The sequence below is a fragment of the Ananas comosus genome, linkage group 19, assembly GCF_001540865.1.
Source record: "Ananas comosus cultivar F153 linkage group 19, ASM154086v1, whole genome shotgun sequence".
NCBI classification, from domain to species: Eukaryota; Viridiplantae; Streptophyta; class Magnoliopsida; order Poales; family Bromeliaceae; genus Ananas; species Ananas comosus.
In genome coordinates, this window is record NC_033639.1 from 8,570,074 (window position 1) to 8,590,397 (window position 20,324).

A 20,324-nucleotide genomic window follows, 5' to 3' on the forward strand; every position below is an offset into this window, starting at 1 on the left:
TACTAAAATATGGGACTAAACTAAAAATACTTTTTTTTTTGAGAAAAAGATAATACGTTACCTGCTTTATTTATTGAAAATATGAACTAAACTACAGGGTTAAGGCAATGTAAGGTCTCAAGCAAGACGAGCGGAAATTAATTTTGTAGACTGCTAGTGCCGTTTTGCTGAGAATTTACCCCCACACTTAAATTTTTTCAATCTTTCGCAAATTATGAAAACAGATAATTTTTAAATATTTTTAACCACCATAATATCAAACTAGGCCGTTCTACTGTTTCTCTAGCGGATGCGTCGCTGAGTTGCTAAAAATAGAAGCAAAAGCAGAAGCAGAGTTGAGCCGAAAAGCCCAAAGGCAGCCATTACTTATTAGCGTTTTAAGCTTAATTTAGTATTGAGTTCTATCTAACGCTATCGGATAAAGTAGTAGGGTTGAGATAAAAGCAGGCTCAAACAAACCCTGTTTGGATGGGTTTGAGCCCGAAAGAATCACAAGGACTAAGCGCGTTCGGGAGAAGAAGGTGCAGCTGGGAATGGGCGGCGGATTCAGATCGCGCGTGGACCACTACCTCTACAGCGGCGACAAGAAGCACGTCGTCGCGGGCATCGCCATCATCGCCGCCGTCTTCGGCGTCCCCTGGTTCCTCACCACCCGAGGTCTCACAAACCCTAAACTGCAACAAAAACCCTAAGCCTCGATCCGATCTCTCCAGTTCTTTGTTTTGCGTGTGTGTGTGTCTTTGATGGTTGAGGGTAGGAATTGGAAATTAGGTTTGGGTAGGAGAAATTACTGGCGATAGTTGTGTGCTTCATTCGATCTGGCTCCACTGGAAAGGTTGTACGAGGAATCATGGGTAGTTAGTAATGTTCTTTTGTTATCCGAAAGATCGATCATGTTCTTTTGTTCTTTCGGGTAATATAAGTTTCAGAGCCGGAGCTAAACCCTCTATGTTTTAAGAGGCCCTGCGATCGATTCTTATATCTACCATTTTATGACATATCATCCCCTTCGACATAAGATGTAACGGACGAGAAATTTTTGCTATAAAATGGCGGATGTAGGAATTGAATTTAGGACCTATTGGAACGGAGGGGGTTTAGAACTGGCTATGATATCATGCTGGAAATGATTACTGTGATTTTGATATTGTGCACCTAAAGCGTCCTCTTTTAAATTTGGAAGAATTGTTCATGATGGTAAATGGATTTGGGACTTTTGATATTGATCGTAGTTAGTTGATTCGGATGGGCTTATTAAGCTTGATTCTAGGGCATTAAGGTAGATGGCGACTCTTCTGAATAAATCAGAAAAGTATAGCTATATGGCGTCGTATTCATGGCAATTGTTTTTCTGGTGTTGTATCGTTGAGGGTCAGGATTGAGCGCATGAGAGAAGCTTTGAGAAGGCACTGGTTAGAGAAGGGTTGAAACTCGTTGGTCGACAGTGGATGGCTCTGTGCTCTGGGCTTGTTTGGATGGCGGAACAAGTTATGCATGGATAATACGTGTTGGATGGGTATTTTGCTTGGTGACGATGAAGTGAAGTTTGATTCTAGTCCATTTTGAGGACTTAATAATCATCCTTAATCAATCCATTTGCATTCCACTTATGAGATGATTTATGATTTCCCTAAAAGTCACGCTTAGCCGCTTGCCGATTCCTTGTTATTCTCGTCCGGATGTCTTTTTGTGCCTCTCAGCAATCAACTAACAATGGTCCTTGAGCAAACAAGAGGAGGATAAATGCCAAATAAGTTATTCCAGCTCCAATTAGGACCATGGATGCATGAATATCTTGTTCAGGATGTCCTTTGTTTACTCGTGGGGCATGTGATAATTTGTTGATGGAGAGTATGAAAAGATGTTTACAATTGCATATTACATGAAATCTTTTACTCTTTGTAAGTTATGTTTGGTGGAACGTGATGAATCGCTTTTTAGTTGGAAAATCTTATCTCAGAATATCAGAGTTATTTAGAATTCACAATAGCTAAAAAATTGAACTCTTAGGTTATAATATAAAATAAAATCTCATACTGTAGAAGTTTATCACCGGATAATTTGTTTAGACATCCAAACAGGACCTTATGGTTAGATCCTCGTTGCATTTTCGGTTAGAGACTCACCTTGTTTTAGAATCAATTCAACTGGATAATCTGGGTTAGTGGATATCTTTTACATCATTCGCATGCATTAGTTAAATTGACAAAGAGTATACTTTGCATTGATGTTGAGCAAGTTGTTTTGCAATAGGAAAACTAATGTCTACTGATGATTGAATTTTAGAAGATTCAGCTATGCAGCTTGACTTATTGTATTTGGATTGCTGTTATATAACAATGCTGACCTGACTAGGAATCATATTTCAGGATCCGAATAATGAATAGGTGCCGGGGGTGTGTATTATTTCATTGCACGTGCTGAAAAAGTGCAGTTGGAAAAATATTATGTTTGTTTCCATTGATAACAACACGTTGTCTAGACCCCATTAGTCCATGATATGATTTTTGTGCTCTCGCTGGAAAACGGAGAAGCATTATTTGCTTCCTCCCAAACTCCTTTTAGCTCAATAGTGTTCGAGGACTCTCAATGCCAATCTGGCCTTTAATGAGTAAAAAGATTGTTCCTTCAATTCTTTTGCCAAAGGGGCACATGGATTGACGTAAGTACATTCAGTTGTAAATCAAGTTTAGTAAGAGTAGTAATATTAGTTAGATCGTTGGACACAACATGCTGAAGAGATCTGCAAGCTACCAGGCCATGTTTTGGATGTTTCCACAGAAGATCACTTCGGACCTTTTTGAGGGAAGTTGTTTCCAGAAAATTCAAAATGTCGTGGTTGACGGCAGAACTAATGTTTCTACTCTCACTAAACTTGGTTTATAGTCGAATCAAAATTCCGTCAATCCAAAGTACCCCTGAGAGTTGATTCACATAATTGCTATTGGAGCATTCCTGGGCAACCCGTTATTCAATATCGTGGTATTTTACTCGTTTTGGTTACTGACTCCATTGTGTAATAGTTCAGGTTTCGACATATGCACAGCTTTTGCAGTAGATGTCGTGATTGCTGTTTACTGAAACTCAGATGTTAATTTTTTCGCCCTCTTTGTCGATTTATGATTAGTAATGCTGTATGTACTGTTGCTCTCTCTGCTTATATATTTTTGCTTTGGCTTTTTCCGGAAGCACTTTAACGGCAACTTTTAACTTCCATTCATGTTTCCGACAGGAACGAAGCATCAATCTCACCAAGATTACATGGAAAAAGCTAATAAAGCGAGGAGCGAGCGGCTCTCTTCCGGCCAATCGTCGCTGAAGTAATAATGAAGGAACTTTTTTATTTTGTGAGGCCACAGTTGATCCAAATTTTGTAGAACATGAACTTTTTTCTTGTTTTGATTTAAAAGATCCTCTGTTATCTGACAGTAGCTGGTGATACATGAATAATAACGAATGCCGTTAGGGCGTATTACGAATATGATTATTTGGATCTCAAAATGTAGCAGTTTGATTTGTGTGGATGTATCGAAGATGAAATGTTCTTGTGACAAACTCTTTTTAGTTGCAGGAAATTGTAGTGTGTGATCCTTTCTTATTGAGTTCAAATAGCAGATGAGATGCTTACTTTCATAAATTTTTCAGAGAATATATTCGTTGGACGATTCATTAATCATTACAAGCAAATTGCAAGGAAGATTTATAAACATAATGCAGTTTTAAAACTAAATTATCATGATTAAATAAATCACTCGAGTGATGCAAATTTGCGTTGAAAACCAGAATTTATATTCAGGTCCAATTTGGATGATAGGCCTTCAAAGTCTTCTGCTATTCTTGAGCAAAAAAAAAAAAAAAAAAAAAAAAAAAAAAAGAAGCAAGTATTGCGTGTCTTAACTTAAATGTTCTTCAATTAATTAATTATATATTATTATATATATATTATATATATATAATAGTATATTATATTGAATTCAATAAGTAACACAAACAAAACCTAATGCCTCATCATTTAGGGTTGTAATGTGACCGTTGCCGGGCCGGAATGGCCAATTTAGTCTGCCCCGAAATCCAAATGGGCGTAGCGATCGGCCCTTCCCGTGGTTTCAAATCCGTGCCTGGAAGCATGGCGTGCTCCGGGCCGGCGTCTTAAATTTTTTATTTTTTTATTTTTTTTAAAGTATTTAAAATTTTTTGAAAAATAAAAATAATAATTATTATATTTAAATTTAATATTTTAAATTAAAACATTTTAAATTTTATAAAAATAATTATTATATAATAATAAATTATAATTTTTATAAAATTTATATTATTATTATTATTATTATTTTAAAAAAAGTTGGGATTTTGGTCCAATGGACCAAAATCTTTTGGTCCATTGGACCAAAAACTACGCTAGCTTGAAGCCCTTCTCCCCGCGAACTACTCTCCAAGGCCGAAGGCATGTTGCCTTAGGCCTTAGGGTCCGAGCCGTATCGTGCCGTGCCGCTGGCCTCTTCTCGGCCCGGGCCATCGAGCGCAAAGAGAGGGGAGGGGCCTACTACGATTCGAAAGTTTGGGCCGGGCCAGGCCGAGCTGGCATCTACAGAATCCATGTCGTGCTGTAGCAGCTGTTTCCAGGCCCGAAGTTATGCCATGCCGGACGGGCCAATCGGGCCATTTTGCATCGCTACTCATGGATCGACGCCTTAAAAACTTGCATAAAAAAGAAAAAAAAAGAAAAAAGAAAGAATAGAATCATTCATCAGATGTAATATCGATCTATCCCGTGATTCCGAATCAACAGGTTCATTGTGTAATTTTTGAGTTGAGTAAAGTAAATAGTGATAAAAAATGTGTCGTGTAACTTCATTCCAAGATGAAATTCTATTTTAATTAATTTTAGAATAAAAGAATTGGATTTGAAAATAGCTTCAATTTCATTTTTTTGGAGTAAACGATCTGATACTACCTGATTATTTATTTTAACTCGTTGCATTCACAATAGTAAGGATAGAGTGGTAGAATCATTGATTAGCTTCATAGTTTATTACACAATGATTGGGGGAACGCGTCACATCAATTATAGTGTAATCATCATAAAATAAAGTGAGAAAGGGAGAAAGAGAGAGCCAAAATTGCCTCATCAGTATCAGACGCATCTGAGGAATGCCCATTCAACGACTTCAAGGCTATCATTTGTTTTTCTTTTCTTTTTTTTCTTTTTTTTTTTGATAAGAGACAGAGATACTTTTTAGAAAAATGCTACCTTTACACTTGCCTAATAAGAGGATAAATTTTATCCAAATATTGATAAATACTTTAGACCTTGTTTTGATTCGGCAATAATAAAAGTTTATAGTATAATTATAAATAAAAAGTTTGAGCTTTTTTTTACGTCTCAAAAGGTCTTGCTATTCATATTTTGATAGGTTAGTATATTTATCTATAAATTGATTTATTTTATTCTGAAAAAATAGCTTAAAAATCAAGTTATGATATTCTATTTTAATTAATCACATTTCTCATCTTCCAAATATAAAAAATTTCTTGAGTAAATATCCTATCTAAATACATGAATATCTTCATTTGTGACTGACCGTCTCTAGCACAAGCGGCAAAGAATTTGATAATTAGTATCCGAAGTCCCAATATTCGAAGATTAATTATTTCACATTCTCATAAACAAAACGGATAGCATACTACCTCTCTCTCTCTCTCAACAAAAAAAAAAAAAAAAAAAAAAAAAGTTATTCTAACAATCACCTTTGCATCCTCAAGGAGGAAAATTCAAACTCATTTCTAATCACACAAGAAAATTCTTATACCGAATGAATAAGTTATTCCCAACCCGAAACAAGACCTTAAATTTTAGTAAAAAAAAAAAGTAATAATAAGACTAGATTAATTAACTGGTACTAAATAATTGACCCGTAAAATTCAACAAAATTTTTAAAACTTAATTCACCCCAAAACTAAATGAAATTAAAAAGTCCGACAAAAAAAAAAAATTAAAGCTAAGGGATCTATTTCACAAAAGCCAATAGTTGATGGGGCCTCCACATATGACCTAACGCTTTTCTCTTGTAATTTATTACAACGAACCCATCAAAGGAACCTGAGAGATTAGGCTGAGGATGCAAAAGTGAAGACCCACACAAGTACCTTCAAAAGTTTCTTGAAAAGCTGTACAACGATTGATTGATTCGCGCAGTACAGCCAACGACAGAAGTTTTCTGAAAAGCTGTACACAACAAATTGATTCGCGTAGTACAGCCAATGAAAGATGTTACCTGTACACCTTTCACGCGTAAATTCTGCACGAAATCTGCGGCCGACACCGACTACTACAATTCATTCCCAAGAACTGCGAAAGATGGCAAAAATAGAGAGAAGGTAAAAAATATTCCAGGCACAAGCATATCTTGACTGCAGGCAAAACTAACTGCACAATGGCCTTGGCATCCAATAATTCCCAGCTCTTTCTCATGCAGTCAATTATTTGAGACCAATCATGTGAGATTTGTAGGAAAAAGATCGTCTGTCGACGCCGTGTCACGGTCTCTCCAGTACGAGCTTGTTTGGATGTCAAAATAACTTATCCGGCATATCATTTATCTGTATATTTGTTACTCGGATATCGAAAAGTATAAAATATGTCTACAATGTGAGGAATAAGTGACACTAAATTTCGAGGACTGAGAAATCACCTTACATGAGGAAAATACTATCTTACAAGTAGGAATGCACAAAAAAAAAAGAAAAAAAAAAAAGCCGGAGAATTTAGATGTATCAAATAGTAACCACTCTTGAAGAATAACATGACTTAAAAAGTATTAGAGGATCTAACTAGTGATACATACACCAACAGGTTTTCCAAATACACAAATATACTTAACTGTCTATTAATAATTTCTTCTTTCTTCTGTCCTTGCTTTGCTTTTCCTGCCCTAAATAATGAAAATGAACACTCGGAAATAAAATCCGAGTATGCTTCAAGCCTTCAACGCCCAAATGGTTTACAGGGATTTTGTTTGGTTCTATCAGTTCTTAAAGATCTAAATTTACACCAACCAAATGTATCGATAACAGTCAAATGCTCTGTGCAACTCGCATGTTAACGCATGTTTAAAGTCCAGAGTATAAGTTGCGTTAGATCTAGCTCCTAACTATATTGTCACAAATATAAAACATTTTCAAAGCTAGGCAAAGCATGGAAAAAAGCCAAATTACTATTAAGCTTATTCTCACATTCTTTTCCTTTTTTACACCACTGGAATGCAATTGTTTTCTCAACCTTCACTATCAGATTATGAAAGAATAATATATACACACACAAAAGGGAAGAATCAGGGACACATTACCCATTTCAGAGTATCCTCGGAGCGCAACAATTGAGTTGACTCCGTCCTTTTCAAGTTCTCGGAGAAGAATCTATAGGGGCATTAGTCTTTTGTACTTGAAAAACCACACGAAAAAGGAGAAGAGGAACAAGCCGCACAACCCGGTGATCACGAGCACCCACTGGAATGCATCCGGTTGTGCAAACAATGGTATCTCAAAGTTCATCCCGAAAATTCCAGCGACAACCCCAAAAATGGCGACGACGAATGTCGCGGTTGTGAGTAGCAGTTCAAATTGTATCAGCTGATTCCGGACATTATCCTGGATACAAAGGAATTGAAGTTAATCAACAGATCAAATGCAAAGAAAGGCTTCTATGATAAGCATTTCCCCACAATAAATTGTAAGCATTTTCCTACCTAATAATATTGAAGAAGCAAAATAAATCTATTAAATGGGTCTTCAACTGATAACATTGGACAGTGCAGTGACTGCAGTCTCCTTTAAAAGAGAGAGAGAGAGAGAGAGAGAGAGAGAGAGAGAGAGAGAGAGAGGAGGCCTCAGCTAAAGAAGGAAAGCTCATTATGGTCGCAAAACACATAATTTTTAATTTTAAATTACCATAACAAAGTCTATTTCAGCACATCAATCTCAGAAAAAGAAAGAGAATGAAGCCATACCAGCTTAATGTTTATAAAATCTTCTGTGTCATCAATATACTCCTTCAGCTAAAAGAGGAAAGAAAAACTCGTCAGTCGTCACTTCAATTCTTCCTAAGAGTATCAAATAAAAGACCAAAGGATAAGTTGCACAAAAACCCTTCATAACTATCGTGATTTCACTTTGCACACTTATGTGACCCCCCCTCAGGTTACAAGTTTTCATCGCTTTGCATCTATCTGTCAGTATTCCTTATAGGAGATCTTTGGAGGTCTATCACTTTCCTTACTAAGATCAATGGGTCGCATGAAGATTTTCATACTGTAGGGGGCAATGTGAAAATTGCAATATCTATGAGAGGATTTCCTGCAGTTTAACCAAGAACAAAAGTCAGGCAAACAGTTTATTACCGAAGTTAGCTTGTTGAGAGTACTGTCAATGACGACAAAATATGCTTCCAATAACATTTCCAACTCCTCAATACGCTCCGTCGTATTGTCTGAACTCTTCACACTCTCATGCCTACTCCTAGAAAGGCTGAAGGCCTTCTCAAGCGTTCGCGACTCAGGTGGTGAAGAAACAGGAGAAACCGGTGCAGAAACCGATACTCCAGCATTACCTGTAGAACTGTATCCTACTAAGGACTGGTCACCAAAAAATGATGTTTCCATTCTCCTCTTCTTCTCGGTGAGATACATTTCAGCCATATCACCATCATCGTCCATTAACTGCTCTATTTCATCTCTGACCTGTGCAAAGTTTCAATACCATTTACAAGCCTATTAAGTATTTATTTGGCTCAACTTCTAGAGTAGCTTCTCTACTCTACGAAGTAGAAGCTTCCAGAAATGAGACATTTGTTTAGTAGGGAGTTTGAAGCTTCCACCATAGCGAGAAGTTGGACAAAGAAATTGCGTCCCAAATGCAAAAGCTTTAATTGGTTCTTTTTCTGTTGATGCAATGAAAAGCTGCATAGGCGATATTTACCAACAAAAGCTATTAGTGTTTCGCCATATAGCTCTACTCAAACCAACACTTCTGCAAACGCCCTACTCTGACCAGCTAGGCCCTAAAGATGATAGTGCAATGACAAGAAGCAAATTATACAAGAATCTACCTTCTGAACTCTCCGAGTCAACGCAACAAGCCGGCTTTTCAAGCGGCGAACACGTTCCAAGTTTAAAGTGCTAATTTTTGATGTTAGCTCATCTAACAAGGGATATGCTTCAACTTCTAATTCTGCCGCCTGGTTAAAATACATCAGGTATTAATATGCATCAACTTGTAAGAAAGCTACTGAAATGGAATTAGTCCATAAATTCAGGTCCAAATAAGAAGATTACCGAAGCAAACATGCAATATAGCAACACATTATAGAGATTTCTCAATAAATATGTATCAGCAGCAATGAGACCAAGAACCAAGAGAACAGACCATAGATAATAATAAATAAAACTGCAGATTGAACTTTTATGAATCCTGACCTAAAGTACTAGGACTCAGAAAATGCACTTAGGATGAAATAAAATAGACGATAAAATTATAACTCCAATAGTTTCCAAACATGAGGTAACCACCTGTATCCTTGCAGATCAACAAGTCTATGCATATCGCAGAAAAAGGTAATCTACCAACTCCACAATCAACTATTACTATCAAGTATTTATTGCAAAAAGGATGCAGTAGCGCAATATGGCACCAATTGAGAGACCCCGCAACAGGGTCAAACAATAGGTTTGTTTATCACTTATCAGGACTAAAGAAATTTAAGAAAATATGAGATAGTAGTGGAGATATGTAACGTGAAACTAATGAATGCGATGAAAAAAGAGATCACCTAAAAAATACATTATGGAAAACTCGCTGTTATTATAGCTTGAAGAAAGTGCATCAGGTAGTAATATGGATTTTGTGATCCCAATAGAACATCATTCATGATTACAATGGCAAAATAATAGATAATGTAGAAGAACTCCTATAATAAATAACACATAAAATTGAAAGTTTCTACTGAGTGTGTTCTCAAGAAATGTTGAAAGAAACAAATCAGCCAGCCTAAGTCGACAATCCTGTTCACTGGGGTGGCATTGGCGCCCCAGAACAGCAAAATGCGAGAAGAAATTAAGATGCTACCAAACAAATCAAGATACTTTAGAAATTAATATAGCAAAATAAATCCAGATTCTTCTTTTTTCCCATAACTGTATAGACTACAACTAAATCAAACATCAAACTATTCAACATTGAAAGCATTCATTAGCAAACATTTATTCTTGGAACTGTATGAAGGCATGGTGGTCCAAACAAAACACTGACTCACCACTCACATAGAAGAAGTGCCATCCATGCCAAAATGCTGTTCCCTATCCAGTTAACTCTTTTTAACAAATAAATAGGAGTGTCTCTGCAAGCATAAACTAAAATTGTGTCCTTGATTAACACACATTCACCAACAATTACTTAACCATATTACATTAATTACTATGGCACGCACTTAATCTTCGAACAACTGCGAAGAGTGATTTTCAATCATCTATCTAAGGGCACAATAGCGCATCTTAAGCTATCCTGGAACCGTTATATCGCTGTTATCAGAAATAAACCACTCAAAAGTTTCAGCTTTTTGATAATTTCTTCTATCTAATTTGACCTAACCATCCCAAAATCAACGAAATTTTCTCTAAAATCTTCGTTCCTACTCAGCACTAAAGCTTCAAATTTACCTGTTTTCTTGCTTTGGGTAAAAAAAAAAAAAAAAAAAAGAAAAAACCCTCGAATTGGTAAGATGGAAGCGGAAGATCGTAACCTGGGCGTCGAGGAAGGTGCACGCGGCTTCGAGGGCGAGCTCGAGGGCGCGGAACTCGAAGGGGAGGTAGTCCGGGTTGGAGGGGTCGGAGGAGCTCGCGGTGAGGCGGCGCTGGAGCTCGATGGCGTACTGGAGCACGTAGGAGTCGAGGGAGTTGAGGAGGAGGACCTCGTCGGCGGTGATGATGCACCGGATCTGCTCGAGGTTGACGACGATGGCGCGCTCCCGCCCCAGGATCGCCGAGGGGTACACGAAGAGCGGGTCGAGGAGGCGGAGGTCGCGCGCGGGGAGGTCGCACCGCCGCATCATCGTGAACTTGTCCACCTCTATCACCTGCGACGCCCCCGTCGCCGCGTCCACGCGGATCCACGAGCGGATGCTCCCCCCGCGCTTCTTTAGCCCGAGCACGTCCATGCCCTGGAACAGGGGCCGCTGCGTCTGAGCTCCGCCGCCGATTGCGGCCGCCGAGGAGGGGCGGGGGAGGCGGGAGGAGGCGGTGGAGGGGGGCGATGGTTTGGGGCGGAGGAGCGGCTCCTTCGCCTCCGCCATGGACGAGAAAGAGCGAGAACGAGAGAGGAGAAGAGCGAAGGAGAGAGAGAGAGAGAGAGAGAGAGAGAGAGAGAGAGGAGGGGTTTCCTCTTTTGTTTGTTTATTACTATTATCAAGGTGAAAATGTTTGGAGAACCCCTCAACTATACCCCTCTCTGAAATTACCCCTCCATAGTTTCTTATTTGTTTCAATTGAGACCCCTCAACTTCGAAGTTCTTTGAAATTAGGTTATTTGAGTTAGAAATATTAAATATTCTCTCCAATTTATCAATAATTTTATCAAAATTTGATAATTTTAATTACTTCTCAGTAAATAAAACTAGACTAGTTAATGAATAATAACTAATAGAGTCATTAAATTTAATAAAACTTTTGACGTTACCGTGTATAAAAACTCAAATTTAAAAAAAATAGAAGTCGGAAAAGTCTTAATTAAACATTGTTTAGAAGATAGTTGATATAAGATTTATTATTTTAAAATTTTAATCATCAAACTTATTCTTCAAAATTTTTCAATTTTTAACATTTTATTAGCTAAAGATTAATTTGACAATTTTCGTTTAAAAATATATTTACCGTTATCAGTCCTAAGTTCAAAAATTCAAAAAATATAAACAATAAATTAAAAGGGCATAATACTCGTAATGATAAAAAAAAAGGTGGTGAATGAAAATTGTCAACTAGCATGTACAAAAGTGCAAAGTTTTAATATATTAGAGAAATATATTAAAAGAAATAAAATTTTATAAAAAAAATTATTATTCATTGTTTACAGGAATATATTGTAACCACTGTGTCAAGTATATTTTTATTTTAAATTTTAAAGAGGGTACATTGCACTACCAGTCTAGTAACTTTTGATTAAAAAAAATTTATTTGGCCCTCAAATTTTTAAATTCTGACATTCATCATTTAAAACTTTCAGACTTCGTTTGGTTCAGGCATAAACAAGAACTAGTTATACCGGAGATAGGTATAAGTATGAATTTTCGTAGGAACAAGAATATTTTTTGTTTGGATGAAAATGTAAGTATAAAGTGGAATAGTTGGTAGTTATAAATATAAAACAACGATATTACCCTATAATTGAATTTAAATTTTTAAACTTATAATCTTAAATTAAAAATTTTAATTTTTAAATTTTAAATTTTGAAATTAAATTTAAAATTGTAATTTTCAAAATTTTAATTTTAAATATCAAATTTTAAATTTAAGACTAAATTTAAATTTGAAAGATATAAAATATCAAATTTAAAATTTAAAAACTAAAAATATCATATTTAAAATTTAAAAATATCAAATTTAAAATTTAAATTTTATAATTTAAAATTTAAAATTTAAAATTTAAAATTATAAATTATAAAGTTTAGAAATTTAAATTTAAAATAAAAATCTCTCTCTCTCTCTCTCATACCAGGAGCGGATAGGAACAACTTGTTCCCACCCAACCCGATACAAAGGGGGCTTGTACCGGGTAGGTGGGAACAAGTGTTCCCACCCATCCAAAATCATGTAACTACCGTTTGGTTCGGATATAAGCAAGAACTAGCTATTATAGGAAGAGATACAAGTATGGGGATAAGAAAAATAACGTTTGGATGAAAATTGGGTTGTTCCCGGGGATAAAAAAAATATTAAGTAGTTTTATATAGAAAATGGAGGTGTTGGTGGGGATAATCGAGAACTACTATTCTCGGATAAAAAATTAGCGTTTGGGTATAAAGGGGGGATAAGGGTCTATTCCTATTCCTATCCCCTAACCAAACGCCGCTGTTAACTGATACAAGAGGGGGGATAACCCCCTTATCCCCCTCTTGTACACAATCCAAACACTACCTCAGAATCAAGTCCTTGGAGGAGTAAACAAAAAAAAAAAAAAAAGCATTGTAAACTTTTACTTAAGCTCAATATCCCAATTTCAATTAAAAAATAAATTCTAAAAAAAAAGGGACTAAATAGAAAGATTCCTTTGCATTTTAGGTGATATCTCAATTATTTGAGTCATTAAAAATTGCACCAGTTTTCATCAAGCACTTTGTGTTTTTCTCAAATAGGTCCAAATTTTGAAATAATTATTGAATCTAGTTATAAAAAACTTTGCAGATATAAATCATTTACTAACTATAACATGTGCAAAACTAACTCAGCCAATAATATTATAATACTATATATTATAACATAAAATCTTTCTTTAGAAAATAGAGAGAGGATAATCTGATGTAACTAGGTAACATTATACAAAATTTATCTGAATTATGAATCATTTTAATTCAACTACCCAAGCCTTCAAAAATTTTGATCTTACTATTTAATTTTTCAGTTTGTTTTATTTGAATCAGTTAACGATATTTTGGCTTCAAACTTTGAATACGTCGTTTATTTTTACAGATTAATTTTAATGACAACACATATGGTTTCTCCTTCCAAAAGCTTAACCTAGACTTGTTTTTCAATTTGTTTATTTGAATTGAAATATTTTGATTTGATAAACACATGTGGACTGTGGAGAGAAATATACCTTGCTTGATGTGGATGTTAAACTAAGTTTGAAGTTGATCTTGCACCAATAAGGCATGTGAACTTAAAAAGGATGTACAAAATTGATATCTCTTATTATATCCTTTATAGTATTTGACAAACTAAAGTACAAAAAAAATAAAATAAATGGTAAGAAACAATTTAAATGTCATGTCAAAAGAACCAATTTAATAGGACTTTTGGAAGGATTATATTATGCATGGTATGATCCAATCTTATTAAATGTTGTATACACAAAATGATAGAAAAAATGACTCACATGCGAATGAATAGTTTAGTTAAGAGAACATCACTATCATAGTAGTGCAGGGTTTTTAATTACAATTGTTTATTCTATTGTCTCATTCAACAAAATTACAATAAGTTTACTGTAATAAAATATATGCAAATTTGAATAAGTTGTTGTTTAGATAGGCTCGCCAACGTTAATCAAAAGATAAGCTTGGGGATTGTTTGGTGTGAAAAAGGAATTTCAAAAAAAAATTATGGAAAATCTTGTTTTTCAATTTTTTTTAGAAGAACAAAAATACTCATTTTCTATAAAATATATAAAAAAATTATTTATAAAAAATTATTTTTCTTAGAAACAAATAGCTATCCATAAAAGTTTGTTTTTCTAGAAAACAAATAGACGGAAAACTGAAAAAAGAAATATTTTTTTCATAAATTTTTTTAAAAATTTCTTTTTTACATTTTTATGAGAAACGGGGGAACCAAACAGCGCCTTATCTTTCTGATCATTTTTTTGATTTGAAATAAGAACAGCCAATCAAATATCTCTTCATCCTTCACATCAATGCAAAATAAGATATAATTTTTTTAGATTTATACTAATTAAAAATTATCATCTTGTTCTTGATTAGATTTTTTTAAATTTTTATCAGAGATGGGAGCGAGAACAAGATAATTACTCCCAGCCCACAAAATTCCCATACCCAGCCTACTAAGATCATATTTTCATGCCATCAAATGTGATTGAAAATTTTATTATGACTACATAATGTGAAAAGAACTAATTTGAAATCAAGTTTAATTTATTTAGAAGAGATGATTAAAAGCTAAATTTTATAAAGAATTTGTTTATCTGCTGAGAACCCACAGGACCCACACACACACACACACACACACACACACACACACACAAAAAAAAAAAAAAAAAAAAAAAAAAAAAAAAAAAAAAAAACCACCATGAAAGCTGTTAGGTTTTCTTCAAACAGCATTTCTCAAACTGCAGTTTCATAGAAGCTCCAGCAGCGCAAAACAAATTGTGCCCGAGTAATTTATTACTGCTTCGCTGGAGTGCTTCTAATAGAGCATGAATAATGTTTACTATCAACTTTTTAATCCGTGAATGCCTAGAGTGCACTGAATCTAGATAAAATTATATTTAATCTAAAGACTAAAAAGTTGATAACTTACACTATTATGTGCTATTGAAAGCACATAAGCTGGACTCAGAGGTACTGCCCATCACAGCATCATTATCACTCTTCTGCATTTGCGCATTACTCTGCTTTTGCAGCAATCCAAATCAGCTCGCGACTGCTCATCAAATGCTCTAAACGAGCGCAAAAGTAATCGTAATCGCCTCGACAAAAAGCAGAATATGAAAAAGAAGCAATCTTCTTGACTTGTTAAGATCAGAAACAAAAGTGACATGAATAAAAATCATCAGCAATACAAGGGTTTTGGCTCAAACCATAGGTGTGATCATGAATGTGTTCATATTGTTTCAATGCATTGTTAACTGGGACTGCCAAAGTTAACTGGGACTGCCAAAAAAGGATAAATAGTCGAGCGACTACTAGTATACAAAATTGAAGTCCATGTTTATTGCGACGGATTTGAAGACCAACCTTCGATCACTTGAGCCCTTCGCTGAGACCAGGTGGAACTCCTAAGCTCTGGGCAAGATTGCTCATTCTCTCTTTCATGGCCTGTAAAGAAGGAACAATAAGCTCAAATGCTCGATACAATCAGTATCTTTTCTTTCGGTTTTTTAATTTTATTCTTTTGCATATGAACCCCGACAAATTTGTGCGCATGTCCTTAGAAACATTGTTTATTTGTGCACAGGACCTGCCAAGGCATCAATACAAACCACATGGCTTTTGTATTGACGCTTGTTCTTGGTGAACGTACGCAGATGCATAAGGTTTTCCAGGGTTTGCAAAAATATTTGCACGAGTTCGCATAATCTGAATGGGCATGTATGTAAAAGTCCCCCTTTCTGCTTAATGGTTCTTTTGTATAGGTATCTCGCCAAATATTCAAAAGAGGACATACCCTCCTGCAAAGTTGGTGGTTGCGTGCGTACTCCTCAAAATCTTGCTTAATGGCGTGTGCGCGCCCGGCCACGCGTATTTGTGCAAATACCAGGGGTACCAAATGCACAACAAATTTATTTTGTGTACACACCTTTAGGTAGGGCACACTCAGAAATAACCGAGGTTTCCAAGGGTACACATACAGATAGTACTTTGCAGAGGTATTTGCACAATTACGTGCATTTCAAGGGTGTATGTAGACGAAATAACCTTTTTTTGTTACGTTATAAGGAGGTAGTTCTCACCTGCACACTTTTCTGGTGTGCATCCATGTATGCTTCATTCACCAGCAAAGACAGTTTCTGCGCCAAAAACAAAAGGAGGATGAGCGACACTAGCTAAATCTTTTGATATCGAAGAACTTGTAAAAGAAAACTGAAATGATTAGGGCCAGGATGAAGCTGAGGACCACCGTTACAGAATGTTGCATTCTAGTAACATAAAAATTAGTTTATAAAATGAGAGATACGTAAGGTTTGTCAATTGGGCAGCATTGGACTACCAAGCACATTAAGACATTTTACTGCATCTATTTTCTTTCTAAATTATTTTCCTCATATGATGAAGTAAAAACAAAAAGAAGGTTAAATTGTTAAAACAGGGACCTCCTTAAAGTCGTCAAATACATTAGATTAGAACTTACCTCAGGACCCAACTCCATTGCAGCCTCAGTGATTTCAATGCGTACAGGTTGCTGGTTCCCAGAAAGCGTTGCCTAGCAAGAAGAAAAGACTAAGTGTCAACACATTTGAAGCTCTTTGAGACAGAACTGTAACTGCATAATTGCACTGAACAAAATGTTGGATAACAAACTCAAATACCATATATAGAGTATACTTCTAGCTAAGTCCAACTTATATTCTCATTTGGTCAGCAAGATAAAACTTAGGACTTCTAGTAACAAGGCAAGCAAATCAGATATATAAGGTATAGCTTAAAGCAAATGGATTGCGGGAGGAATCCAATGTATAACCCAGCGTGAAACCTCACGGCCCTAAAGTATTATCTCATAGGCATACCTCCGCTGTGTCCAAATACCTCATTGTTAATATCTAGAATATTTGTCATAATGCCTGTGTGGTGTAACAGAGCACAAAGATATGTATCTTGGTAGTACAAGTATTCATGTTCGAAGGCTACAGGGTCTACAGGAGAGAGCAACTAAATATCCCAGGGATTATCTTAAAGGGTAAAAGGCTTCTCTTGCTGGTCTTCGGACACGAGATTGCCCGAAACCGTATTTGTCAAATGTCAATCATTTAATTTTGTAATTCTCCTAGGTTTAAATATGATAGTACAGTTTGTGAACCACATTAAGAATAGCATGGCTTCGTTTTCAGTTAAGATCAAGTTTTAATTGTCATTTGACATACCTTGATTAGCTCACCTTCACAGTAGCCATCAAACTCCGCCCTGCAAGACGAGGAGAATGAAATGATTCAAAGAATTCGCCAAACCATAATAAAAGGGTAAAAATTAACAAGACAAAAAAAAAAAAAAACATACGCTGCAAGCTCCTTTTGCACACGAACAGCTTCAACTTGAACGACCATTTGCGCCTTCTTAACAGTCTCGTACAGATTTTGCATGTTTCCTAAAAACCCTGCCTAAATGCATTTTGAGAGAGGAAAAGAGAAAACAAAAAAGACAAGCTTAGACTCTCGACACAGATTAGATGTAGAAATGAATTTATCAATTATTCGAATTGGTTGAGAACACTCCAGCATGTGCACCCACACCCACACAGCACGCATGCAAGCACACCACACATTCATGCACACACATGCACACACAGAAAGCACAATACACCAGAAGTTACATAGTGCCCCCAGTGCTCAAAATGGAATGTAGTGCCACCTACTTTCAGAATGGATTCATGTTGCCATCGAAAGCACATTGAGCCTACTGCTACGGCACGAGCTTAGGCTCAGCTGCATCATGAACAACTAGATCCTGGGCACAAAGAATGACTGTTTTTGGGCTGGCTACACCCAGCCAAAAAGGGCAAGAAAACCAAAATTTGAGCACCAATTTTAGAGCCTGGCATCAGCTCGGATTCATTAAGGTACTATGGCACCAACGTGAACCTGAGAAATCTAGCATTCAGCCAGGCTTGATGGGCTTGTTTGCAATAGAAGCATATGACGAATACGGAGCATTATATAGCAATCCATAAAATGAAGTTGAGACAGTTAGTTTGCTCACCTTTAGCATGTGATGAATACGGAACATTATATAGAAATCCATAAACTGAAGTTGAGACAGTTAGTTTGCTCACCTTCGATGGCGCATCATCGTTATTTTCATTTTTCTCCTTCTTTCCTCCAAACAAACTATAAACACGGAGAGACTTCACTCTTCTTCCAGTGGAGCATGGCAAAAATAAGACACCACTTCTGTTTGTCTTACAACCTGAAAGAGCATGTATTGAAATAGGTCATAATTGAGATCCGAATTGATCGAGAAAGAAGGTAAGGTGTTGAATATTCTAAAAAATCTAGCAATTAGGTCTTGTTCAATTATTCTGCGTTATTGTTCATATTATCACATTCTTACTAGTTTAATAGTTACAAAAGAACCAACCTAAAAAAAAAAAAATGCAATATCGACATATCAGTTTCTCACCTATCAAATAATACCGAATGCTTCAACTGTAAATAAGTTGCAGTGGTTAGAATCACGTTTTCTATTCTATCAATTCAACTATCAAGTGGGGCAAAAGATGATCAGGAGGACGAGGCCCGTGCAGATAGCAAAACAGAAGATGCTAGGGTTTTTGGCGATGCATCTTAATCTCAATAAATCACTCATCAGGTTATTCAAAGTACCTATCTCCTACTTACCCAAAAAGAGAATTGCAGGTTTTTTTGTCTTCTATTACAAGTGTAGCATGCAATTAACATGAACTCAAGCAATTGATCAAATTTGGGTAATATAAGGAGCACCGTCGGTCATTAAACCACACCCAATTCATGCTAACACATAATTTGTAACAAATTGATCAACCACATAAGGTAGTTATTGGTGTCTTCAGTATGTTTTGAGCCATTACATGAAACGCGATCATCGTCCTCATCACGAACGACTCATATCCTACTTAAAACCAAAAATTGTTACCGACCACATATGTATTACCACAGAATCGAAAAGAAAAACCCTACCTTTTTAACTTATGCCACTGAATCCTACCATGCTTGTAATGCTTTAAGAAAGAATTATACTTCTAATCCACTTTTGAACCCTACCAAGATTTAATCACAAAGGTGCCTACTCCGATCATACCCACAGTGTCATTGTACATCAATTTCCACTTCAAACATCCATAACCGGAGAAAATTAAGCACATAAACAACAAAATCCTCAACAAACCAACTTTTCCTACTAAACAAACAAGAAATCAAACAATTACACAGAACCATCATAAACCTAACACGAAAAAGGGGGCGAAAAGTTCGAAACTTTAGCGTCGGAAAACTCTAGTTTCGGGGAATGGGGTGGGGAAAGGAGCGATTACACAGGGAAGAGGAGGTAAAGGCGGAGGCTTTGAGATCCATGGGGCGGAGTACGTTCGACATGTGCGTGGTTAGGGCACTCGTCGACGCCATTGGAGACACCCCAAATCGCACGAAGAGATAGAGAGAGAGAGAGAAAAAGAGAGAGAGAGAGACGATACATATTCAGGATAGAGTGGATTTTTTTATACTTTTTTTATCATGAGGGTTCTGCATCCAATTTTACATTTGATTTGACGAGAACACCCTCGAACTTTCCTTTCTTACAAAATTTAACTTTTTATATTTATCCTATAAAAATTCTAACGCCTTTCAAATATATCATTACTGTTAAAGTTTATTAAAAAAATATAATTAATTATAAATAAAATATTTAATTCTAATTAATAAATGAGATAAATTAAGGGTTCATTTGGTATTGAGATTTATCTAACATTATTAGATAGAATGAAGTTGAGAAAAAGCATATATGGATATACTTATGTGTTCTTCGATGGGATCATAAAAAATATATGGTGACCGACTAACTGCAATATGAGAAATGCAATATTATGTAGGGAAACAAACGGAATATTTTTCCATCGTCGTTTCTCACTGCATGTAAT

The 20,324-nt window shown here is 35.9% G+C and overlaps 3 protein-coding genes across 3 annotated transcripts; 1 reads left to right on the top strand and 2 right to left on the bottom strand.

Annotated features, from left to right (window-relative positions):
• Positions 446-3,602, top strand: LOC109725015. The gene is made up of 2 exons (XM_020254054.1): positions 446-657; positions 3,233-3,602. The coding sequence occupies exons 1-2, from the start codon at positions 534-536 to the stop codon at positions 3,322-3,324; spliced, it is 216 nt and encodes a 71-aa protein (XP_020109643.1). The 5' UTR covers positions 446-533; the 3' UTR covers positions 3,325-3,602.
• LOC109725013 (magnesium transporter MRS2-1) lies at positions 5,985-11,427 on the bottom strand. The gene is made up of 5 exons (XM_020254053.1): positions 10,793-11,427; positions 9,104-9,232; positions 8,397-8,735; positions 8,007-8,054; positions 5,985-7,647 (listed from the first exon to the last, which is right to left on the bottom strand). Exons 1-5 carry the CDS (start codon positions 11,339-11,341, stop codon positions 7,417-7,419), a joined length of 1,296 nt encoding a protein of 431 aa, XP_020109642.1. The 5' UTR covers positions 11,342-11,427; the 3' UTR covers positions 5,985-7,416.
• LOC109725189 (nucleoid-associated protein At4g30620, chloroplastic-like) lies at positions 15,486-19,880 on the bottom strand. Its single transcript, XM_020254287.1, has 7 exons — positions 19,722-19,880; positions 18,486-18,619; positions 17,714-17,814; positions 17,581-17,620; positions 16,851-16,922; positions 16,453-16,509; positions 15,486-15,817 (listed from the first exon to the last, which is right to left on the bottom strand). Exons 1-7 carry the CDS (start codon positions 19,810-19,812, stop codon positions 15,743-15,745), a joined length of 570 nt encoding a protein of 189 aa, XP_020109876.1. The 5' UTR covers positions 19,813-19,880; the 3' UTR covers positions 15,486-15,742.

Coding starts and splice junctions, on each gene's coding strand:
- LOC109725013 (XM_020254053.1), bottom strand. CDS start 11,341: ATGGCGGAGGCGAAGGAGCCGCTCCTCCGCCCCAAACCATCGCCCCCC. Junction 9,233..10,792: donor GCACCTTCCTCGACGCCCAG/GTTACGATCTTC, acceptor TATTTTAACCAG/GCGGCAGAATTAGAAGTTGA. Junction 7,648..8,006: donor ATTTTATAAACATTAAGCTG/GTATGGCTTCAT, acceptor CTTTGTATCCAG/GATAATGTCCGGAATCAGCT.
- LOC109725189 (XM_020254287.1), bottom strand. CDS start 19,812: ATGGCGTCGACGAGTGCCCTAACCACGCACATGTCGAACGTACTCCGC. Junction 17,621..17,713: donor GTGCAAAAGGAGCTTGCAGC/GTATGTTTTTTT, acceptor CTCGTCTTGCAG/GGCGGAGTTTGATGGCTACT. Junction 16,923..17,580: donor GTGAAGGTGAGCTAATCAAG/GTATGTCAAATG, acceptor TCTTCTTGCTAG/GCAACGCTTTCTGGGAACCA.
- LOC109725015 (XM_020254054.1), top strand. CDS start 534: ATGGGCGGCGGATTCAGATCGCGCGTGGACCACTACCTCTACAGCGGC. Junction 658..3,232: donor CTGGTTCCTCACCACCCGAG/GTCTCACAAACC, acceptor TGTTTCCGACAG/GAACGAAGCATCAATCTCAC.